This window comes from Dromaius novaehollandiae, chromosome 1 (genome assembly GCF_036370855.1).
Source record: "Dromaius novaehollandiae isolate bDroNov1 chromosome 1, bDroNov1.hap1, whole genome shotgun sequence".
Taxonomy (NCBI): domain Eukaryota; kingdom Metazoa; phylum Chordata; class Aves; order Casuariiformes; family Dromaiidae; genus Dromaius; species Dromaius novaehollandiae.
Genome location: NC_088098.1, coordinates 143,344,733 through 143,368,551, shown reverse-complemented (window position 1 = coordinate 143,368,551; position 23,819 = coordinate 143,344,733). Strand labels below are relative to the sequence as shown.

The 23,819-nt window shown below is 37.1% G+C and overlaps 1 protein-coding gene across 2 annotated transcripts in view; it reads right to left on the bottom strand.

Annotated features, from left to right (window-relative positions):
• Positions 1–23,819, bottom strand: part of PRKX (protein kinase cAMP-dependent X-linked catalytic subunit) — a 66,290-nt gene that overhangs the window by 17,745 nt on the left and 24,726 nt on the right. For both annotated transcript variants that reach the window (XM_026102361.2, XM_026102362.2), the window contains exons 2-4: positions 14,593–14,761; positions 10,379–10,642; positions 3,992–4,111 (exon numbers count right to left, since the gene is read on the bottom strand). In XM_026102361.2, the coding sequence (XP_025958146.2) occupies positions 3,992–4,111; positions 10,379–10,642; positions 14,593–14,761 (553 nt within the window). The remainder of the gene's footprint in view (positions 1–3,991; positions 4,112–10,378; positions 10,643–14,592; positions 14,762–23,819) is intronic.

The window sequence follows — 23,819 nt, the reverse complement described above, 5'->3', positions numbered from 1 at the left end:
TACCTGCCTGATGGTCAAGTGGATTAGCATTTCCTTTAAAATATTGTAAAATTCAGTCACAGACTGAGCCAAATTCCATAAGAACTGTTAAATAATGCTGTCTGCATGCATAAGTTTTAAAAAAAAAAGAAAGTAACTTTGGAAATTTATATAGTTTTCTTACTGACAAACTAAATTGAAACTTCACCAATACCACTTGCAAATAATCTACCTCCAACACATCGTGAAGATTTTGGACAAGACCGCACAGGTCTTATGCTGGAAGCTACATAATAATTCAGCAAAAATTACCTTTGAGTTTCAGACCATCTTCACACCATTAAGGCAAATACGAACAGCTGCCTTTTTTCCACCAACTGGCAAAGAATCTAAAGATCTCTGTGTATGGGACAACAGCTGCAAACCATTCCTTTTGCTAACTGATGCATACAATGGCATTGACATTGGTGTCATAGATAAGAGATAGAAGAAGTGTTGCAAAACCTCAAGTGAATACATACAGGTCTTAGAATATGAAACTGTAGACAGAAATCATTACCTACCTAAATAGATAGACCAATAGGTCACATGTGACTACTAAAGCAAAAAACAAAAAAAGAAACCCCTCATTCAATGAAAACTTTCACTTGGCTATGTGTCTGATGACAGTAGAGTTATGACCTAACACATTTAACATCTTAAATAAGTATATTTTCCTCTATGGCAGACTGTAACCTAATTCAATTATTCAAAATTGCCCTTTTTTGAGGGGAAACATAATGATCAAAGCCATAGAACAGTCTTTCAACTTTTTCTATTGACCACTTTGCTTTTTTGGGGAATAATTTCATGAAGGACTAGTATAACTAATCCATTTTTGCCATAAGATTTCTTTTCATTAAGTTTGCCCTATGCACTCCTCTTCCCATATTTTCTTATCTTGAACGTAACTGGGACCTTGTCTTAAACTTAGTATGTGTGTTAGAATTCCACTGGCCTCTAGAGACAGCAGTAGGTTAGAGAAATAAGACACAGCAGAACAGGAAAGTGTAGTTTTATTTTGTTTGTTTTTTTTTTTTTTTAGACAAATCATTTCCTTAGACATAACTCCCTACTCTTTTTGATTGCTTTTGGGGTTCAGAGAGAATTACTTAAGGAAATAACTACCAATTAAGGAAATAACTACCAAATGTCATAACTCTTTTCTTTACAGACAAAGACTTGGTCATGAAGTTAGGTACACATTCAAGTAATTTTCCTACTTTTTAAATCTTGAAGTTTAAAGAGATAAAGTTACCTATGATTATTTTTGCATTAAAAGCCTTGATAGTAAATAACAAACCACATGTTGAGCTGGTGAGGAAAAGTGCTTTAAAACATTGCTACTGCTAACAGAAGTGAAAAAGTTGGTAAAATGATAAAAGTGTATTCCCTATGTGGTAACCTGCCTGCTTAAAGAAAACAACATGCACAAAACACAAACTTCTCCAAAGCAAAAGAAAGCCCCAAAATCTTAAAAATTGTCTAGCTTTGGATAGGGACTTTCCCCACAAACACTGAAAAAAAATGAAGCATCTAACCATTATGAAGAACATATATACACAGATACTTCTATTAAATCAGAAATACTGTAGTAGAATAAAGACCATTACAAAATCACTTGCAGACAGCTGCTCTGTCAATCAGTGTACCTAACATCTCAGCTGCCTTCAAGAAATGCATAATTTCTCTCTACTGGTCTCTACTGGTTAAGAGTGTCTATAGCCAAAGTGTTTAATTTAAATTGAGGGGGAATCCAGACCTCATCCCTTGAGCCTTTTGTCTCAGGACAGAGAAGATCCTACCTAGGTTGCTGCTGTTCCCTTTTTTCTATATTTCCGCTTTCAGAGATCATATACTAGTCATACCTCAGTGCCCTGTGGTCTTTGTGTCTCACTGATTCTCAAGCAGAGATCTTCCTTGCTTTCAGTATATTAATTGTGGACACCATGTTTCCATTACTACTCTAGTAGTGAGAATCCTATCAACCTCCGTAAGGCAGGGAAAGGAAAAATGCCCCATTTCCAGTTATACTAGGACCACTTAGACCCAAGAGAAAGCTGATACACAGTGGTCCCACAGAGTCCTGTGTTAGAAAGTTAAGTTGCTCAGATATAGGAGGAAAACAGTTAATGCCTGAACTAGTATTATAGCACCAGACACTTCTGTCTGCACTCTTCATGCTGCCTAGGATTAAGTTTAGTGGTGATAAGGCTCCTGGGAATCTCTTGTTCTCTTTACCTCTCCAAGGAGGATTCCCTTAACTAACCTGGCCACTCACTCTTTCAGGGAGTTGTGAAAGAAAGGAGAAGCCTGGCCTCTGCATAGCTCAGCCTACGTAAAACAATGACTTTTTATTAGATCAGTCAGCCAAGCCTGCCTTGGTCAGTACGAAACTACCAGAGCATTTTTATCCTTTTTTGTCCAGAAATTGCCTCGTGATTCAAAGCAAATGCACATACAAGCCTCTGGGACATTAAAAAAGAAACCAGCTGGCAGCAATACTGTCTTGGGACAAACCTGATGCTATTGACCGTGCTTCTTCACACCAAGTGCATGCACACACACACACACATGCGTGCACACACACACACACACTCTATGGAAGGGATCTCTACAGTGACCATCCCTCAGGGCAGCCATCTGCTTGGTCAGCCTGATGGGCTTGCTCTAACACCAGAAGAAGAGTCACCAAGGTTATCCAGAGCTGACGGTATTATATACAGAAAGGGAGGAATAAATCCATGCCAGGATGCTTTTGTTCTGGCTTCACTTCATAGGAGTGCAGATCTAGAATGAAAGGTCACGAAGACAACAACATACACACACACACACACGCCCACGTGCGCACGCAAAATGAGAAATCACAGAGCATCCCCAAGCTGGTACTGAAAAGCAACAAGTTCTAACTATTGTAAAAGCCCAACTGACTACTGGAAATTACTATGTTTCTTGGGAAGTTCTAAAAGCATTAAGTTGGACCTGCATTTGTTCCACTGCAGCTACCATTACTGGCAAAATTGATTTCCTCAAAAATAATCACTCTTCTCTTTTTTGTTTGTTTCTGTTTTTTTTTTTCTGCAAGTAATAATAGATTTTGCCAAGATTAAAAAAAAATATCATGCATGCCTTGTTCAGTACACAAATACTAATTATTCAAACAGTTATTTTAGAATTTCATGTTCTTTCTAGTCTAGTTACTTATTTAATAAAATAGTGTTTCCTTTTTAAAAGAAACAGAGTACATTAAGGCAATTACTTTGATCCACCTATCAATTAAGTCAGAAACAGTTAACTATTTTAATGCCTGAAAGTCTCTCTTCAGTGGCAAAGGTTTTATCTTCTGAGAACACTGCCGTCAAGAAAATTCCAAAGCATCAAAAATAACATTTGAGCCAAATATCAAAAATGTTTCAGCAAACTGATATCAAAATAGAGCATTTAACTTTTCCCCTGTACTTTTTCTTTAGTTTAAAATAGTTCAAACCAAAACTCATGAGTAACTCAAGCTGTATGAATTACACAGCCTTCCTACTTAACATGTATGCATTTTGACAGACTGAAGTTCCCACTGCAAATATTTCACTGTGCTAGAAATTAATTACGGATGTTTCAAAGAAAATTGGTAGTCCTCACCTTCACGCTTTATATAAAAGGGATCACATATAAAAATTTAGACTTAAATAAAACCTAAATTTCCAAAACAAATTAGAAAAAGAGCAGCTGTAAAGAAGAAAAATCATAATTATCTCATTTAATTAAAAAAAAAAATGATGGTGATATACGTCCCTTTAAACAGCTCTCAACTCCTTTCTTCAGAGACAGACAGAAAAGAGGTATATCAGCATTAGATTTAACCCAGGTAGTTCAAATTTGCTATTCAGAGTATCATAAAAAGTAGTAGTAAAGAATCCTAACCTCAGCTTTGATACAGTATTACTGTGATACAGTGGTCAATGTTACTATCACTTACCCTGACAACATCTCAAATATCAGAATTCCTAGAGCCCACCAATCCACAGCTCTTCCATGGCCTTTGCTTTGTATGACTTCTGGTGCAAGGTACTCAGGGGTACCACAGAGCGTCCATGTCCTGGAAGAAAGGAAGAAACAAAACCAGACTGAAGTGAAAATGAATTACAGTGAAAGGAAAAAAAAAAAAGATAGGAAGTGCTCAAGATGCCTCTATGTATTTATTATATATACAAATAGGAGGCAAAGAAACCTCTATAAGCTCTGAAATGACTCCTGCAATGCTCCTGTCCAATTCTCCTGCAACAGAGGCACGCGGAAATTAAAAAACTTCTCCACTGTTACAGGAAATATCAGGACACTGATTTTCCTGCCTGCTAGCATAGTGCTCTCTATATATCCATTCGGCTATATATTGCTTTGCCATTGTTAACAGTGGTTTTCACCCTCTAAGCTGCAGACCTCTCCCTGGGAATCTATGGACTACTCCTGATGGGTCCAGCAAAAGGCAAGATTATTGGCAACCTGAATCTTCATCAGAAAAGATTTTTGTTTAGTAAAAATAAAAGTGTCTGCATGGGAAAGGTAGGAGTTTTAAAAAAATCAGTAAGTAAGCCCAGACTTGAGTAAGATTCCTTTTTCAATCTGTCTCTTTAAGTAACGTTTTTCAAATAGTATTGAAATATCACCCAGCAGCATTTTTATAATATTTATTAAAAGGTAAACAGTTTGTATTTTTAATTTTTTAAAATACTTACAAAGTGTAGTTAAGCAAATACAAATTATGTAAGTTATAGTATCTTATTTTTAACATACTTTTAATGTCTTGCTTTCACTTTTACCTTATTTCTTATAATCCCAGGATAGAAAAAGTATTATATTGCTAGAAATTGAAATACATACTTCAAGTCCTACAAGTTTATGAAACAAATTGAAGATAAGCAGTTAATGTTTAAAAAGTGCAAATTACCATTTGAAGCAATATTATGAAACCATTTGTTCCAGAAGTATGAACTCATCTTTGTAAAAATACCTGAACAAGGAGTGCAGAATTTGATTAGCTTCACTCTCTTGACTTATTTTTAAATATAAGCTACAGACACAAATGTGCTTTCAGTTAAAAAAAAAAAAATTTTTTACACTTTCCTGGTAGCAAGCCAGAAGATGGAAATTTGAATAAGTGCTCATCAATTCAAGAGAGGACAAAATAACAGTGCAGAAAAAGAATGAAAAAGCATGTTGGATTTTAAGAAAAGTTTTGGTAGAAATGACAAAGACTATAACCATAAAATTAATGATCTTCGCATAGTTAAACAACAGATTCCTAACTTGAAGCAAAAGAAACAGTAATTGTCAATCAGATTCACGAGTGTGACACAAATCTTCTTCAAAGCACAAATCAAACTGGTAACTTAGTTCTGAACAAATGAATTAACATGAATAACAACCCCCTACAGCACCTTCTAGTTTTCCCTAGCACTGTTCTGATAAACTGAACAAATCTTCTCCCCAGGTGTACAATACATACACGAATATTCAGGATCTGTATTACGGCATCTCAGACTATCAATGTATTTGGTAACACATTGAATAATTCCACAACCTGAGAAAAATGTTTTATTTGAAACAAAGCATTTGATAAAAAGATCAAGTCTCAGCCTTGATTCATAAAATACTTAAGATCAAGGAAAAGGGGCTCTTTAGTGAAGCCTTTACAAGATGTATGATGCACAAGACTGAATTTCTTTAGGCCTCATTTTAATATGGCAAAAGTTAATTTGCTTCAGCTAAGCTGTTAAAATTGGTATGGACACACTATGCACCCAACTGCTCTACAGCTTTTGAAATTATGTTCATTAGTGTAAAGAATGCATCTTCAATTTCCATCACACAAATGGGAGGCATAATTTTTATTGCTAGAAAATATGAACTGGTTTTCCAAATCAGGCATACATAAGAGAACTCTTACATACAGCCCTGCTTTACACACTACTGCCATCTAGCAGTTGCCTAGATCATGACTAGGTAATAAAGAAAAAACAAAACTTTTTTACCTTTTAAAGGAAACAAAATTTAGGAAGTCGTACTACAGTTGTCTGTGCGAATTTTTCTTCACACAGATTTAGCCAGCCTTGAAAATGACATATCTGCCCATTTTACTTTAATATTTGGAAAGCAGGGCTGTACAAATAAAGCAGGTAAGACAGGCACCTTTGTGTTAGCTGACAAGCCAGACAGTCTGCAGGACAGTGCCCTACAACAGTCATCGTCCTCTTTTCCCCCCCCAAACTCCACTGTATGAAAAAACCTAACACAAGAAAGGCAGAGCTTTTCACCATTTTCATCACTTATCAAAATCATTTGATAAAAAAGTCTGTCTAGTATTTGACTACAACTTCCAGGACTCACAAAGATTATTTGCTGCTGCCAATGTAACTAAAATGATACTTAATGACTTTATAAGTTAATAACAAGTAAGATCTTTTTTATTCAGTCAAAAGGAAAACTACAAATTAAGGAAAAGGCAGTATATCCTCAAGTTCCTAGCTGTACCACTAAAGAAAATTTATTACCACCAGCTGGTCACCCACTTCTCAATTTTAACCAAGAAATTTGTTTACTAACTACACAAAAATTTGGAGAAAGCTTGAGTTCTTTGTCAAGCTGTCCACAGTTGTGTCAGTATGGTCACTACCTGTATTTCTTCTTTTGTTGAATATAAAACAAACCATTTGATATTTAGGGAAATGCACAATGTAAATTCTATAAAAAGATCAAATTCTCTCAATTATTTTTACTACTACTTCATGACTGTTGTATAATCATCTGATCCTCCAGAAGAGCCTTTTGAAGGTACATTTTAAAGCAGAAAAATAGTAACAGACTGTTTCCTTCAAACTGCTACAAAAATTTCACTGCTCTGTGTATTCAAGATAAGAGCTGAAATACAGGCAAGCAATAGTTGATAAGGTTAAATGTATATATTTTAAAACATGAAAATGAAAAAAATGAACTGACTCTGGTCAAAAAGATAAGCTATCAAATAATATTTGCAGGACTTGTTAATAATTTATCTAAATAACTTAAAAGATTTGACAATTAGCATATTTCAGTGTTGTACAGTATTTAGCATTCACCTCTGTCGCCCCTGACAAGCTTCTAACAGGATCCACAGATCCTAATGTCCTTTTTGGTCTCTTCTTTGGGAAAGTTCTGCATAATCATGTTCAATGGAGATTGCTTTGATTTCAGCCCACATAGGTGTGTTCCGCAAGATATTCTTGCTTTTACAGTGACATTCAATACACTTTACAAACCAGATTCGCTGCATTTTGTTTTCTCTGAATTCCACAGTGCAGAATTGTCATGTAGCACATGAGCCCATGTAGCACATGAGCCATGAGGCAACACTACAGAAGTAGCCAAAAATCTTTAAGATCAATCACTTATCAAGGTAAGTTAAATAGTCTTAAGAATTTGGAAGATTTTCCCATTTTTGAATTCTTTTATCATTGCAATTTTAAACTGAGTAATCTAAAAGTGAATAACATTCTTCTAAAAATCATTAATTCATAACTTTAAACTTCTAAAAATTTTGAGTAAAATCTGTACAGGAAGAACTGTAAAATTTTATGAACTTTTGTGCTTTTCCCCAAAAGAACCTGCAGGGAAAAAAAAAAGTGGGAAAGAGCAGAAACATTTTTTATGTGATATATTAGACCTGAAAAGTGCTGTGTGCTTGCCAGGAAAAGAAAGGTCTAAAAACGTAAAGGCAGTATGGAATGGCTATCAAGCTCAAACAAATCCTTTCAATGTACTTCAGATGATAGTCATTTATTTCCCCCACCTCTTTTCCTCCTTTTCCTGACACTGCCCTTTTCCCTAAAGTAATGGCACACCTATTGCATGTTAAACATACTTACAAGAAACCGAAAAAGTTATTAAGTCTTCAGTTAGGGAATATGGAGGTGGAAAGAGAATAAAGCTAGCAGCAGCTGAAGCAAGAGAAAAACTGGAAACTTAAGAAGCACACTATGACAGAAAAGGGAGAAAATGAGGGGTCTTTCTGTTTACCCTAATGAAGAAAATAAGTAGACAGGAAAACCTCCTCTCTTTCTTCTTTCACTAGGAAAAGAAATATTAGGATCCAGCATGCCCTGAGACCTAGTATTTTATTTCTAATAAGAAGGTAATGGGCAGCTTCACATAGTGGGAACACCAGCTGTGAGCCAGCCACTCTCTCTAGAGAGCAGCTTAATTGTAGATGGGCAAGGAGATCGCTTTCCCCTCCCCTTCCACACATGGCAATGGGAAGAGAGGAAGAGGGGTACAGAAAGTCTCAAGTAACTACAGAATCATTTATAAGACGTAAAATGCATCAAGAATGTGCAGTTCTATTGAAGGTTTTCTGTGGAGAAAGTTTATTTTCAAATGTCATGTCTTCTCCTGTCTAGGAATACCACCGTTTGTCTTCACCAGCAAGTTCTTCATAGCCATTTGAAGAATTCATGTAATTTGCTTTTTATTTTCACAGTTCTGATGGTCTGCATATATATACACACATAAAAATAGAAAATACATGTTCATACATACAATATGCATGTGTATAGACGTGCCATACATAAAACAAATGTGAACATCTGTATCTTAGATCAAATGTAAGTCTTAGATCATATAGTCTATAAAACAAAACAGCCTATTGCAGAGTACTAGTGGATAAATTGCTGACAACTATTATTACAATGACAAAAACAGGGTTGTCAAAATGCCTACTGCTAGCGGGGAAAATGCCATGTAATCACCACAAAGATCAGACTCATGTACCTGTGTTCTGACTGATAGAGTAAATGCAATCCTTGCTCCTTCCACCTTGCGTTCTGCATTTTATATTACCTGTTGTACATTTACAGCTAAAGTAGCTAGTAATTTAAAGCAAGTACAGCATTCTGTGATTCAATTCAATGGAAACTGTTCAACTTCATCCTTTCCTCTGCCCCCCAAGGACGCAAAATACACAGAAAATATAGCAGTGGTAACTTGTTCTATGTCCTAAAATACTTCTGAATGAGCTAACTCTTACAGATGTATCTTCCAGACTGAAAAAATACACTTTGATTTGAACTATCCCCTTGTTTGATGAAGGGCTACTCCTGTTGTGCCTTAAGACCACAGAACTTCAAATTAATAACCACTAAGTGGCAGTATCTACATTTGAAAGAAAGTCATGAGAATTAGTATGAAAACACCTTATAAAGAGATCATCCTACTTTCTTACATGGGAATAGTTTTGCCTCTTTCTTCAAAAAGTCACTTTGACTTAAAAACAAAGCATTAAAAAAATTGCCAACATTTACAGACCTATCTGCTTGCCCAGTAGGAATTGATCAAACATACAGATATTAAGGATCCAATAAGAATAGCTCCCTCAGATCCACCTTCATCTCACATTGCTCTTGTAGAATTTCCCACACATACTTAATGGTAGCAAAAAAAGCATCAAATAGGTGAAATGGACAAGTGAAGATAACGAGCATCTGTTTAACAAGGACTGACTAGTTTACTATACTGCCTGAACTAGAACGATCAGATATGGTCTCCGTCAAGAGGTGGCCCTAGAGCATAATACCAACCTTACCACAGCATTTTGGCTAATATGCTAGCCTGGGGTCTTTCTTCTTATTTTTAATCCTAATAACAGTTCTCACTTTCTTTTAGAAGTAGCTACTATAATACTGGAAGGGTAGTTCAGATGGGGAGAATAGAGAAATAACTGGGAAAAACTGCATTACCAGTAAAACCAAAATTATATATGATAGTAAGACAGACAAAGCTGAGAGTATTGTAGAAGTTGCACAGTCAAATTATTTTTGGTGAATCTGGTATTATGGTTCTTCCTAGATTTTGCAATTTCATTTTAACAACATGCTAGTGAAAGCACACAAATTTTGAAAAGTTATTCCTACCTTCCAAAAATCTCTCTAAAAAGAAAAAGAAGAAAATAAATCAGTTACAAGGCATTCAGCATTTCAACTTGTATGGAAAATCAATGTCATAGTTAACATAGATGTACATATCTCAGTATTTGCTCATTTTACTTCATTAACTCACTTTTTTAATACGAGGACTGCTGAAAAAGATTCACAAAAACTATTCATACTAAAAATTTTTCTACTGCAATTTATCTCTGATACTGCTTCTAGCAGTATCTACAGTGTAATGCTGTTTTCAGTACAGACAGTAAGAGCACCATTTTCCTCGTATTAAGGGATTTTACATGTGTGAACCATGCTGGGTATAAGTGAGATGCTGAGCTCTGAGGTCAAACTATTTATCTTCCAACTATAATTATGTTTGTTAAAGCTTAAAAAAAAAAAAAAAAAAAACTTACCTATCCACCAGTTTTTTAGCAAATCCAAAATCAGTAAGCTTGATATGTCCTTCTTTGTCTAGTAAAATATTTTCAGGTTTTAAGTCTCTGTAAACTATTTCTTTGGAGTGCAGGTATTCTATTGCACAAATAATTTCTGTAGAGTAAAACAGTCCTGTGCTGTTGTTGAAACGCCCCATGTTGCGCAGGTAACTAAAAAGTTCTCCTCCTGGCACATATTCCATTAACATGTACAGAAAACGTTCATCGTGGTAGGTCCAAAATCTGTAATAAAAATATTGTCTTATTAAATAAACAAATCATCTTTCTGATTTGCTTTAGAAGTAAATTTCTGTAAATTGACCTCTGTTGTCCCAAATTTGTTCATAATTTAGTTATGGTTCTCATTGCGCAAATATTAAAACCCTCAAGAAGCTCGCAGGTTTATATAATAGATGCTCAAGCAGTTGACTTTACGCAAGGAAGTAAAAACTAGATACACAGGCTTGAAACAAAACTTAATTGTTAGACAGACTGCTTTGTATTGTCCAAGACAGTTCTCTACTAAATACCCAATAATTGCTAGTCTGCTAAGACCAGACAATTCTCATATCCCTTACATTTTATTTAACTAAATACTGTCTAAATGGTGGGGGGACGGGAGCAGAATCTGCATTTGTAAAGATTATTTATGACAATATGTTCAATTAGAGGACATCACAGAGTTATCCTACTCCTCTCCTATCTCTTCCTTCCCACATATACACATCTCCCCCATCTAAGGTGACTAGTTACTAGTTAAGTGTAAGACCGCACTGCTCTTCTACAATCCCTTTTCTACTGCTTTTGTTAAAGAGGAAATGACAGCAAAGCAGTATTCATTTCTGTATCTTGGAATTATCCTGATGATAAGCACCTTTCACTCCTCAGACTGTTACCTCTAATTTAAGGAATACTATTGTTCTACATTCATTACTAGATTGAAGTAAAAAGCAGCTAAGGAACACAAAGAAAACCATTCCAAGCAGCCTTCAAAGCTTCATCACAGAACACAAGATCCTTCTCTCTGACACTCTCCAAAACTAAAATGTTTTTCTTTTTACCCACATTAAGTAAGTCAAACACCACACATATGAATGTAACTCAACAGTTAAGAAAATCAGTATTTGATAACATCTGGAACATATATTGCCCTTTTAAAAACTAGTAACTACCATTATTACTAAGACAGCAGATAAAGAACGCTGTATCCCTACTTACCTCACTGATACAAGAACAGAAGTTACTTCAGTTTCTAATAACTGCTCCTTGACTATCACAAGAATGGAAAGATAAAATACATTTTTTGCTTAATTACCTGGTTCCTAATCAAGCTACAGAGTCTCAAGAAAATAATCAGAGCGAACAGCTCCCAAGCTCATGAGTAACTTTTGCTCAAGGCAGATTCCCTTTCCTCCTATGGGCGCTGAGGGCAGCCACGGAAAGGAAACAATCGGACATCAAATACAGCTCCTCCATAGGTTCTAAATGATAAAGAAAAAAGAGCCCAGGCTTCTGTCTCAAGTTTTTATGAAACTACTTCCCTATTAGAGTCTTGAACATAATTAATCTGCTATTATTTGTATGTTTACTGACTATATAAAAAACACTCTTGAGAAGTATTCTAAGAAGTTAGGCAAAATTACAGCTACAAGGAACAAAGAAAGAAAAGATCCAAATAATCTGTTATAGTTTATAGGACTAACAAGGCATGGTTTATTTTTATTAATTCTTGTTTTCCTGAAAACATCTTAAACCTACAATACCATACGTACTGTTGCTCCCACAGAGTTACGATACTTCACAGAAAAATGTCAGTAAAGATTGCCTATGAGACCCCACTGATCAGTTATTGCAAGAGCATAAAACACTTCCAAAAAACAGTTTAAAAGAGAAGTAGATAAATAACTTCATTATCCACAGCAAGACTGACTCAGGACCTCCCTACAAGCAGGAGGGGCACTTCTTAAATACAACAGGAAAAGAAAGAAAAAAAATCTTTATGTATAGTCTTTACAAGATATAGGAAAGATGAACACTAGAAATAACTTATGTGCAGCATCACTTTAAAATTCTCCATCATAAAATGCTGTAAAATACAGTATTATGCTGCACTGACACATATTCAATGTGTTGCAACCAGAGGAAGACATTGTCCCTGTTTAAAGTGGTGACATTAACTGGAAACAGAAAACCAGGCCATAAAAATAACATTTCAAAGACACCAAAACAGAACTATATTTCTAAATACTATATAGTATAGAGATATTTTTCCCCTTTTTGTTGATTAATTATAGTTAAAAAACATCCCGGAAAAAAATATTTGGGGGAGGGAGGGGCTTTGTTAACCACACAAAAAAAAGCAGAAAGTTTCATTTGTCATATGGTCAGCATTAAGTCCATGAATGCTTGTTCATCCTGCCCGTATGCACACCAAGCCCCATGTCCCTGGCTCGAGTTTCTCCATTCCCACTTTTGTACATAGACATAACCTAGATATATATTAAACACCCTGTTTCTCCTGTTCCGTCCAGATTTTAACCAGTCTAAGCAGATCTGTCGACAGTACTCTCAGCCTTTCTATCCTGCTTTCCTGCATCCACCTCCACATACCCTGGAACCTCTCTTTACTGATGCTATGCCACAGATGCAATTTCTAAATGTTGGCTGAAACCTGACAGCATCATAGTGATGGATAAAGCAACGGTGCACCACGGAAAAAACACTCCGCCTACAGGGAGTATTTTCCACCTTCGGGACGATTGTCATGTTTTTGCCTCATCTCTTCCCTCACTGCTACTTTCTGGGCCTTGGGAAGATGCTGCACTACCCTCAGTTAGATATTAACTAAACTAATTTTATCTGATTTTGTGTAAAACTGATTAAAGCAGGCAAGTGCAAAACGAACTCTTGGTCAACAGCCCTGTATTGATGAACAAGAAAATATAAATGGAAGTTATTAACTGTGCAATTAAAGAGACATTTAGTTATTCACTTAATAAAGATGGACACAAGTACACAAAAGGAGCTGTGGAGCTCTGAACAGAAAACTATGCTCCCTTCTCTCCTTAATAAAGAGATCGTTAGAATCATCAACCTTCCACTACACAGAAGTATCATCTGTGAACTGCATTTAACTAACGTTCATCAGTAGGTTATATCACGTTACCTCAAATAAAGGAATAACCAAGATGAAGAAGTGCTGTTCGCACTTAATGCAATACAATCTTTTTAGTGAGTTTATGAAAGTAAAGTTTGAAAAACTTTTGAAAAAGGTCAGATATTTAAATCAAATTCTAACTTTTCCTAGATACCTACAGTGAACATACACATATTCACTACCTAACCTTTCCAGTATACATGATTAATAAAAGCTCATGAAATTTCAAGATGAGATATCTGTAATTTATACTACAAAAAAACCCTTATGCTTCAACTAAGAATAGGCCCCCTCCCACCCCCCGCCCCTCTTTTTTTAAGTCAACATCCTGCTCCAAAATGCCAATGTTGCTGAGGTAAGGAGGGAAGAGTAAAAAAGCTGTAAGAAAACAAACAAACAAACAAACAAAAAGGATCAAATTAAAAGACTTTTTTTATTTCAAAAGAAAATCTGTATGTTCTTTGATAAAGTTATAAACACAGAGGTACCCTTCATCTTACTTTCAATATTAAACTTCTCTACCTCCTCTCAAGGCTTAAGTATTGTCTGCCTGACAGGATAAGTTTGCTATCACCTCACAGAGGATATAGGTAATAATCTAGATAATTATCTAGATTAGAGATAATACTCTTTCATTGGATGAAGAAAAACATATTTTCTTGCTGTTATAAGACCTAGAAACATGCTAGACTAGAGTTCATTTTAATGAGCTAATTCTAACATTTCTTCATTAATATTTTTCGTTTCCTAAGAAAATTCCTTTTCTGCAATGTGAAAAACAAAGGCAGATTATTATTTCAGCAAGAAGTTTTATAACAAATTATTACTTTAAATATTTAAACTATGCTTCTTGATTTCAAATATCTGATTCTTTTATACTATTTTAGTCTGAAGTCTATTTTAACCTACACTGCAGAATAGAAACTGAATGCTTGATATTGGTTAAGTGAATAAAGGCTTGCAATTAGATTCTGGCACTTCGTTCTCACTGCACTTTATGTAAGAGTTAAATGAATTAAAAAAATACAAAACTTACAATCTGATCAAAAATGGGTGATTGACCTCTTTCAAGACCGATTTTTCATTGTGCACATGTTGCTCTTGCTTCAGTCGAATAACATCTGGAATGCTCATTACTTTCAGTGCAAAGTAACGTTTGGCCATTTTTTCCTTCACCAGATGAACACGCCCAAATGTACCTGTGCCTGAAAAGATGAGAAAAAGTGTCAGCTGGCCACATACTTATTCAAACAAACAAACAAAAAAAAAACCAAAAAAAGAAATGAGCAAAAATAAACAATTAATTTAAAACCTGTAGGATAACAATTGATGTCCTACTCTAATCAATACTGTATTTTTTTACTTGTTCCTACAAAATTATTTTCTTGGGATATGTTTATTGAAAATGTTTTAATAAAAATAAGTGTACTGTAGTCCTGCCATTCCTTGCAAGAAGTGTTTTCAGGACATATCCAAAGAAGAAAAGTGGTCACAATGATAAAGGTTAGAAGTGAGATATTATAAAAAGCATGTAAACATAACCAAAATATAAAATGAACAAGCCAAACTGTTCTGAAGTACAGCAGAAAGAAAAGGAAACATTCTCCTAAACTTTGGGAATCAGCTTTTAATTTAGATCATAACAAGGCAAACATACATTCAAAAGTAGCATTGAGACTATATATACACACACATACAATGTGTATGTATTTAAGGAAAAAAAAACACAAACAAGGATTTAATATTCAATTGTAAGAGATTTAAAAATCCCCCTTAAAAGAACAATTTAACTGTCCAAACATTACTTCTTAAAGGATAGATAAATCAGTGTTTAAAATGTAATACAGCACAAAAGTACAGAATATATTAAAACAGGGGGAAAAAGGCAAAATATTAATCTACCAAAGGTTCAGTGATTGAGAACAGCTGTCCTCAGATACCCAAGCTAGGAAATTATTTCCTTAAATGTGCAGAGAGGTGAAATGATTCAGTAGGACAAAGAGAGAAATGAGAAAAAGAGTACTTAAAATTGCTGACCATCCTGAAAACAAATAAAAAACCTTCTTGTAGTGCTGCATCTTTACAGTACGTGGAAGCAGCAAAGATTCTGGGCACCCATTTCTACAGGAAACATACTCCTTTTTCAATTAACCATTAAAAATATCAATGGAAAAAAAAGAAACATTGATAAAATATATTAGGCCTTCTGAAACATGCATTTTGCATTTCTCTATTCCATGTAGTAATCATTACAGTTCCTTTTAAATGCATTGTGTCACAAGACAACTATACAGAACTGAACTACGTGCTATACTAACTGAACCTACATGCTTTTTAGGAAGGACAGGCCAGGAAGGTGAGGTGGTGGAGGTGCTCTTTATGTGAGAAAGGAACTGCAATGTACCAAGCTAGGCCTAGGGGTGGGTGAAGAGTGAGTCGACAGCTTATGGATAAGGATTAAAGAGCAGGCTAACATGGGTGACACTGTTCTGGGTGTTTGCTACAGGCCACCTGATCAGGAAGAGGAAGTCAAGGAGGCCTTCTACAGACAGCTGGAAGTAGCCTCATGATCACAGGCCCTGGTTCTCGTGGGGGACTTCAACCACCCCGATATCTGCTGGAAAGATAACACAGCTAGGCACAAACAGTCCAGGAGGTTCCTGCAGAGCATTGATGACAACTTTCTGACACAGGTGGTGGAGGAGCCCACGAGGAGAGGTGTGCTGCTGGACCTTGCACTAACAAACAAAGAAGGACTGGTTGGAGATGCAAAGGTTGGAGGCAGCCTTGGCTGCAGTGAGCATGAGATGGTGGAGGTCAGGATCCTGCGAGGAGGAAGCAGGGCAATAAGGAGGATGGCAACCCTGGACTTAGGAGAGCAAACTTGGGCCTCTTCAGGGACCTACTTGGAGGAATCCCATGGGTTAGGGCCCTAGAAGGAAGGAGGGTCCAAGAGAACTGGTTAATATTCAAGCATCACTTCCTCCAAGCTCAAGATCGCTGCATCCCTACGAGTGAGAAGTCAAGCAAAGGGGGCAGGAGACCTGCATGGATGAGCTCCTGCCAAAATTCATACAGAAGAAGGAGGTACACAGAATGTGGAAGAAGGGACAGGACACTTGGGAGCAATACTGGAACACTGTCAGAGTATGCAGGCATGTGACGAGGAAGGCTAAGGCCCATTTGGAATTAAATCTGGCAAGGGATGTCAAGGACAACAAGAAGGGCTTCTTCAAATACATCATTAGCAAAAGGAAGACTAGGGAAAATGTGGGCCTGCTGCTGAATGGAGTGGGTGCCCTGGTGACAAAGGATATCGAGAAGGCAGAGTTCCTGAATGCCTTCTTTGCTTCAGTCTTTACTGCTAAGGCCAGCCCTCAGGAATCCCAGACCCTGGAGACAAGAGAGAAAGTCTGGAGAAAGGAAGACTTTCTCTTGGTCAAGGAGGATCAGCTTAGAGATCATTTAGGCAAACCTGACACCCACAAATCCATGGGCCCTGACGGGATGCACCCACGAGTGCTGAGGGAGCTGGTGGATGTTACTGCTAGGCCACTCTCCATCATCCTTGAAAGGTCATGGAGAACAGGAGAGGTGCCTGAGGACTGGAAGAAAGCCAATGTCACTCCAGTCTTCAGAAAGGCCAGCCAGCCTCACCTCCATCCCTGGAAAGGTGATGGAGCATCTCATCCTGGAGGTCATCTCTAAGCATGTGGAGGAAAAGAAGGTGATCAGGAGGAGTCAGCATGGATTCACCAAGGGGAAATCGTGCTTAAGCAACCTGAGAGCCTTCTGTGATGCCTGGGTAGGTGAGGGGAGAGCAGTGGATGTTGTCTCCTTTGACTTCAGCAAGGCTTTTGACACTGTCTCCCATAACATCCTCATAGGCAAGCTCAGGAAGTGTGGGATAGATGAGTGGACAGTGAGGTGGATTGACAACCGGCTGAATGGCAGAGCTCAGAGGGTTGTGCTCAGCAGCGCAGAGTCTAGCTGGAAGCCTGTAGCTAGCGGTGTCCCCCAGGGGTCAGTACTGGGTCCAGTCTTGTTCAGCTTAGTCATCAATGATCTGGATGAAGGGATAGAGTGCCTCCTCAGCAAGTTTGATGATGATACAAAACTGGGAGGAGCGGCTGATATGGCAGAGGGCTGTGCTGCCATTCAGAGAGACCTGGACAGGCTGGAGAGTTGGGCGGAGAGGAACCTCATGAAGTTCAACAAAGGCAAGTGCAGGCTCCTGCACCTAGGGAGGAATAACCTCATGCCTGTGGGTACAGGCTGGGGGCTGACCTGCTGGAAAGCAGCTCTGTGGAGAAGGACCTGGCAGTCCTGGTGGACAACAAGTTAAGCACCAGCCAGCAATGTGGCCTTGTGGCCAAAAAGGCCAAGGGTATCCTGGGGTGCATTAGGAAGAGTGTGGCCAGCAGGTGGAGGGAGGTACTTCACAAAGTGAAACACAGGCAGTTCCATCTGAATATGAGGAAAAACGTCTTTACTGTGAGGGTGACAGAGCACTGGAACAGGTTGCCCAGAGAGGCTGGGGAGTCTCCTTCTCTGGAGATATTCAAAACCCGCCAGAACGTGATCCTGTGCAATGTGCTCTAGGTGACCCTGCTTGGGTGGTCCCTTCCAACCTCAACCATTCTGTGATTTTGTGCAACTGAGTATTATTTTTTTACTTTGAAAAGAAAAGTTAAAACTTTTATGTTTAGACCACACTTCTATCTCTACTCGCAACATTATACATTTGGAAAGAAACACACATTTCAAGCCTTTGGGTGGTTGCTCATTGTTTTTCACTCATTAGACAGTCACGTAGGCTTCATTAGAACACCAGATATTTTTAATCCTATTCTCTGAAATAAATGTGTCCCACTATAAAGAATGCTTGGCATCCAGAACAACTGTCACATCTGTAAAAAGCCACTTTTGTAGAGAAACGCCTTCCAAAAAAGTCAAAATCTTATACTGAAGCCCATAGTTTTCCCCTTCTTTGCACATATTTTGTTTGTGCCCTAGAAAGGTAGCCGACAGTCCTGTTTCAGTACTATTAACTGGCATGTCATCTGATTGGTTATGATCAACCTACAGCAAAAGTCAATTTTCTAAAATGCACAGTAGGTGCAAGAGGATGAATATGTATGTGAAAGGAGGTAGGATTTTTGAGAGAGGGGAAAAAATTATATTGCAATACAGTGAGGAAAAAAACAACCAACCAGATGCACAGAAATAGGAGTTCTGTCTCTAGTATGTTCAGGAAACAGGAAGTTTAAGACTTTTTTTTTTTTTTTTTTAACGTTTTCACTCTATGTATCTACATACTTAAAACTTTTACATTTTATTTAACAGTTCTCTTTCCAATCACTTGTAATACTGTTTAAAAGCATGACATTTACTAAAAGCAAAATACTTTTGTTATAAACTTGACTGATAAATTTGTTAGTTTCTAATTTGTAGAACTTGCAGCTCCATCACCAATACAGCTTTCAAAATCCACAGACAAAACTTCTAAGTATATAGATTCACAGAGTATTACAGTTGACCAAGCACAAAGGATTCTAACAAAGTAATTTTTACATTCCCAGCAGTCCTGAGTTACAGTTCCTTAACTGAAAACTGTAGACAAGTCTCAGATAAAGCTTGTGTTATGTTCAAATAAGCTACTAGGTTACCCTGGGAAATTTATCATGTAATTAAATTCCTTAATGCAGTCACATTACATGACTATACCCATAAACAACTTTGTTTTCATGGGGGTGGGCTTAAGCAGTAAAGTGTTAATTACAAACAAACAGGAGCCTGGAACCACCATCTCTTCAAGGTACTTAAAATACTGATTATTTATATCCCTGTTGAATGTATGGACAAAAAATTAACTTAGATTATCATGCTTTCATGTTTTAAAAAAAGGTATAATAAAAATGGAAGAAATAAGCACAGAACAAAAGAACAGTTATTTCAGGATTAGGAACTCAATTTTGAGTTCTGAGTATCGAGAAAGATGTTGTCAAGAACTACGGTCATATTGCTTACTGAAACTACAAACTATCTTGGAAATTAACTACCTTCAAATATCCAAATGCGAACTCAGGCAAATTAATCTTATCAGCCCCACAAACAAATGCTGTTTTAATATGCATTTTGATACTCATGCGAATAAAACACTTCCACAGACAAGTCAAATAGGCAAGTTAGAAATGAACACATTATCTAGTTGACCCTAGGTCTTTAATGATCTTTTGTTTCAAAAAATTGTCCTAGCTGACCTAGAGACTTTTTTGTTTTGTTTTTTTTGGAACGTTATGCTTTTTCATTCTGCCATTAGTCTAACATGACAAATGGTGGTGCCCGGAAAAAAAAAAAAAAAAAAGTCCAGCTCATAGGTACTTCCATTTTCAAAGGAAGAACCTGTCATGGAATTGCTAATAGCTCTAACTTTGGAAACACAGTCTCTTTAAAAAATGTTTTCTGCCAGAAGCTGCAAAGCCTGACAGGCTATTCCAGAATTGTGGCAAGCACCTAATCTAGAAGGCCTGCAGGAAAAACAGAAGACCACAAAGACAGGCAAGAACGTACAACCTCCCTAACCAGTTTTAATGCTTAAGTGATTGCAGCCTTTTTTCAAACATCTTTAGTCAAACTTCAGGCAATTATGGAAATTGAGAAGACAATACAGAATCGTTCCAACTCAACAGAGCAAGAAGTCATCTAATTTTTAGAAGTCTCTTCTTGCAATATGAATTTTCTCTCATTCAAGTTTTCTCAGAAAATCCATGAGGTCTACATCAGATGGTAGTGACAGTACCCAGACATGCAACCACCACCCTTCCAGCACTTTTGACAAACAATATAATCTCTTAAAGCCCCAAAGAAAAATAATATTTGTGTTCTGGAATTTACACTGAGGTTTTACTTTAAGTTACTGAGTTGTTCAATCAAGCTCCTCTCACTGCACAGAGAAGCAAAGAACAAACATACTGGTACTACATACTTCTTCAACCAAGAAAAAAAATTAACCATGTGGGGCCATTAACAAAAATTGGGGGCCTGGCAAACTCACCAAAAATTAAAACCAGTTGTATACAAGTACACAAAGGTGATTTATGATTTTGCACATGCACTTACAGGACTAACTGTTCAGTATTCTCTTACACTTACCTGCTCTTCAGACAACTAGATAATGTTTGCATACAAGGATGATTAAAATTTAAGGTACTACACTTTAAAGTTTACTTCTGGATTTCCTGCTTATGCTTTTACCTATTTCTGAAAAAATTCTGTTCTTACAAGTCCTTGGGGGGCAAAGAAGGAAGCTGCTGTAGGGCATTGTTACTGTTGTTCAGCACAGTCATGGAAAAGTCTAGGTGCTTTATACAGAAATCTGAAGGTAAGACAAATGTCTTACCACTGTGACTAGGCTGAAATTCTGCACCTATCTCCATAGTAAGAAGCCAAACAAACTGCAGTAGTGAAGCGGCAGTATGCAAGATGGATGCCACACTTCTATAATATTCAGGGAAGACTCTGAAGCAGAAAGCGGGAGGGCTACTAGGTGGTCTCCTGTCAGAGCACCACTGCCTCTTGCCCTCCAGGAAAGAGAAACTAAGGCCACAGAATAGTTTCTGTTAAGCCCCATGACAGAATCGTCCATTTCTTTGCCCTGATTATCTCAGAGCTCAGCTATTTGAGGTGGCTACATTTGACCCTCTGTGACATACATGTAAAGTCATTAGGATTACCTTAAAATAAAAGTATTCTGTTCTTGCCCATCTTGCACACAATTAAAGGAAATATGATGTTTATAGGTTTGCAGAATATTCTAATGACAGTTGCTGTTTAGTTCAAAACAAAGGAACTTCAGTGACCTTGTACCATTCTGGACAAGTCCTGAGATCTATTCAGTACTATCCTGCCAAAGGAAGAGCAATGACCACCACCACCCCTTACAGCGTAAGTGCCACAGTTACAGAGCAAGAACGTTTGTACATCAGAAAATGACACCTTAATGAAAACCATCACTATTAGAAGGTCCAAGGACCTGTAGTTTATTTGCGCACTCCCTGCCTTCCCCTGTAAGGCATTCAGCAAATTAAGATTCCAGGCCACCAGTAACAAAAGCAAGTGCCTGAGCTATCTGCAACATGCAAAAACACAATTCAAGATTTTCTGCACTAAAAGTGCAAACAAAATAAGCATGCAAAATGCTAACCGGTAATCCAGTATAATCTGTTTACACTAGAAACAATACATTTTTTTGATCCCTTTGCAAATTTAATGTAATTGCAAAACTTAAAGGAACGCCAACAATCTTCTCAATTAGGTAGCCTTCTCATACTAAATGCACACAGGGAGGAAGAGGTCAAAAACTGCAGAAAAATCAGCTTTGCCTAGTATCATCAAAAGCAAGGAGGGTGTTCTCAGTCATATAACACAAGCTAGATTCCCTAACAGCACGCCAAAATACCATAGCCAGCTTCCAAGATTTTATTCTCTTTGAAGCCCAGTAGAAAAGAATAAAGAATGTGGGAATATTTCTGATGCAATTTTAGATACTTTTGATGTGAGAAAAAAAGTCCTACAACTTTTGATCAGCTAAAATAACTGAGTGACTAGTAAGGTAGTGATCATTTTATTGTTAATGTAGGTGACTAATTTAATGCTCAGTTTGCCTCTTTATTTGCTCCCATTAATTAAGTCCAGCTGCTCCAGATTCCCACCCTTTTAATCCCCAGCTCTTTTTCGAAACCAAGTTTGCCCTGCTCAGATAGATACCATCTGTTTTAATGATGAATAAACTAGGTCATGTGAGATCCGTGACCCTGAGGGCTGCTTCCTTTGTCCCAGAGGGGTTAGTCCCGACTTCCACAGATGCCTACAAAAAGTATCAGATGTATTTGCTTTTATTTACAGTTAGAAGAAATGTTTCCTACTGTGCTACCTACGAGGTTTGCTTTTTGTTTTTTTTTTTTTTTTCGGTAGCCACAAACATGACAGAGACTTAAATCTGTTTAATATTAGAGATTAACTAGCTGAATGTGTATCAGATTACAATCTCCCTATTGAACGTTGAGTGTCTGCCATTTAAACTTTGTCTTGGGATGCAACTTAAACAGCCTAGCAATACAGAGGAAGGAGGAAAAAAAAAAGTTGTTAATTTTGACACAGAAGAGGCTCAAAGGTTACCAAAAGGAATCAAATGTTTAATAGAGAGAAGGGAAACCACATGGGCTTCTATAACAGAAGATGTGGCTGGCTTACAAACAAGGCAACGCAGAATAAGGATGATGATTCTGGATATCACAGTAGTCATGCTCAAGCTATTTTTTTTTTAAAACCCACAGACCACTGCCAACTCAAAAAGCCTTGCATAATATCGCTCAACTTACTCAAATTCAGTGTCTTCACATCATTCCAAAAATCAGCTGTGGATCACTGATTAAAGTCCTAGACAACAGTGCCTGTACCCCTCCCACTCTAGAGGGTTCTGATCTAAACCTAAAAAACACTCCAGAGAAATGAAGAAATTTAGAGGAGGCTTTATAGAACCCCTGTCATTCTGTCTAGCACTGTAAACCTCTTACACTGTTGAAAGTAGTAATTGCTGTACAATACCTTTTGCAAAGCCTTTGTTGATCCTCCAACTATCCTTTATCTCTGAGGAGACAGTCTGACTAAAAGAGCTTAATAGCACAGAAAATAAGGCCAAAATACAGATGCCTCATATAGCGTTCATGTTGTGTAGCTTCACCAGAACAGCTTGCTTCTATGACTTCATTCATTCATCCATTCTGTCTCTCTCAGTTTTCACTAGGAACACCTTGGATAGAAAAATCATCTTTCTTCTTAGCAATAATGTGAGGTATTATACAGCAACAAATATGCTTGAAAAAAATGTCTATTTCTTTAGTAAAGTCTGTGCAAAGTTCAAGATCAGCAGACACAAATGCAAAAGATCTACTTACCTATTTTCCAAATTCATATAAATCTACGTTGTAGGTAATTCATTTTTTGTTATCAGCCTATAAAGATTTGGACATGTCCTGGAATTCTAATTATTTCTACAATTATCTTTTTTCTCCACTCAGAAAGTAGCTTTTACTCAGTTACTGGCTTCTGGCTCTTGCTCATGTGAGTGCCTACTGTTTTGGACAGACACATCCAGCATTCCAAGCAAGATGATCCCTTCTCAGGAATATAATACTACCCATCTCTGAATTATTATCACCACAGTAATCCTTACTTTTGTTCTGGATTCTAGACAACCCT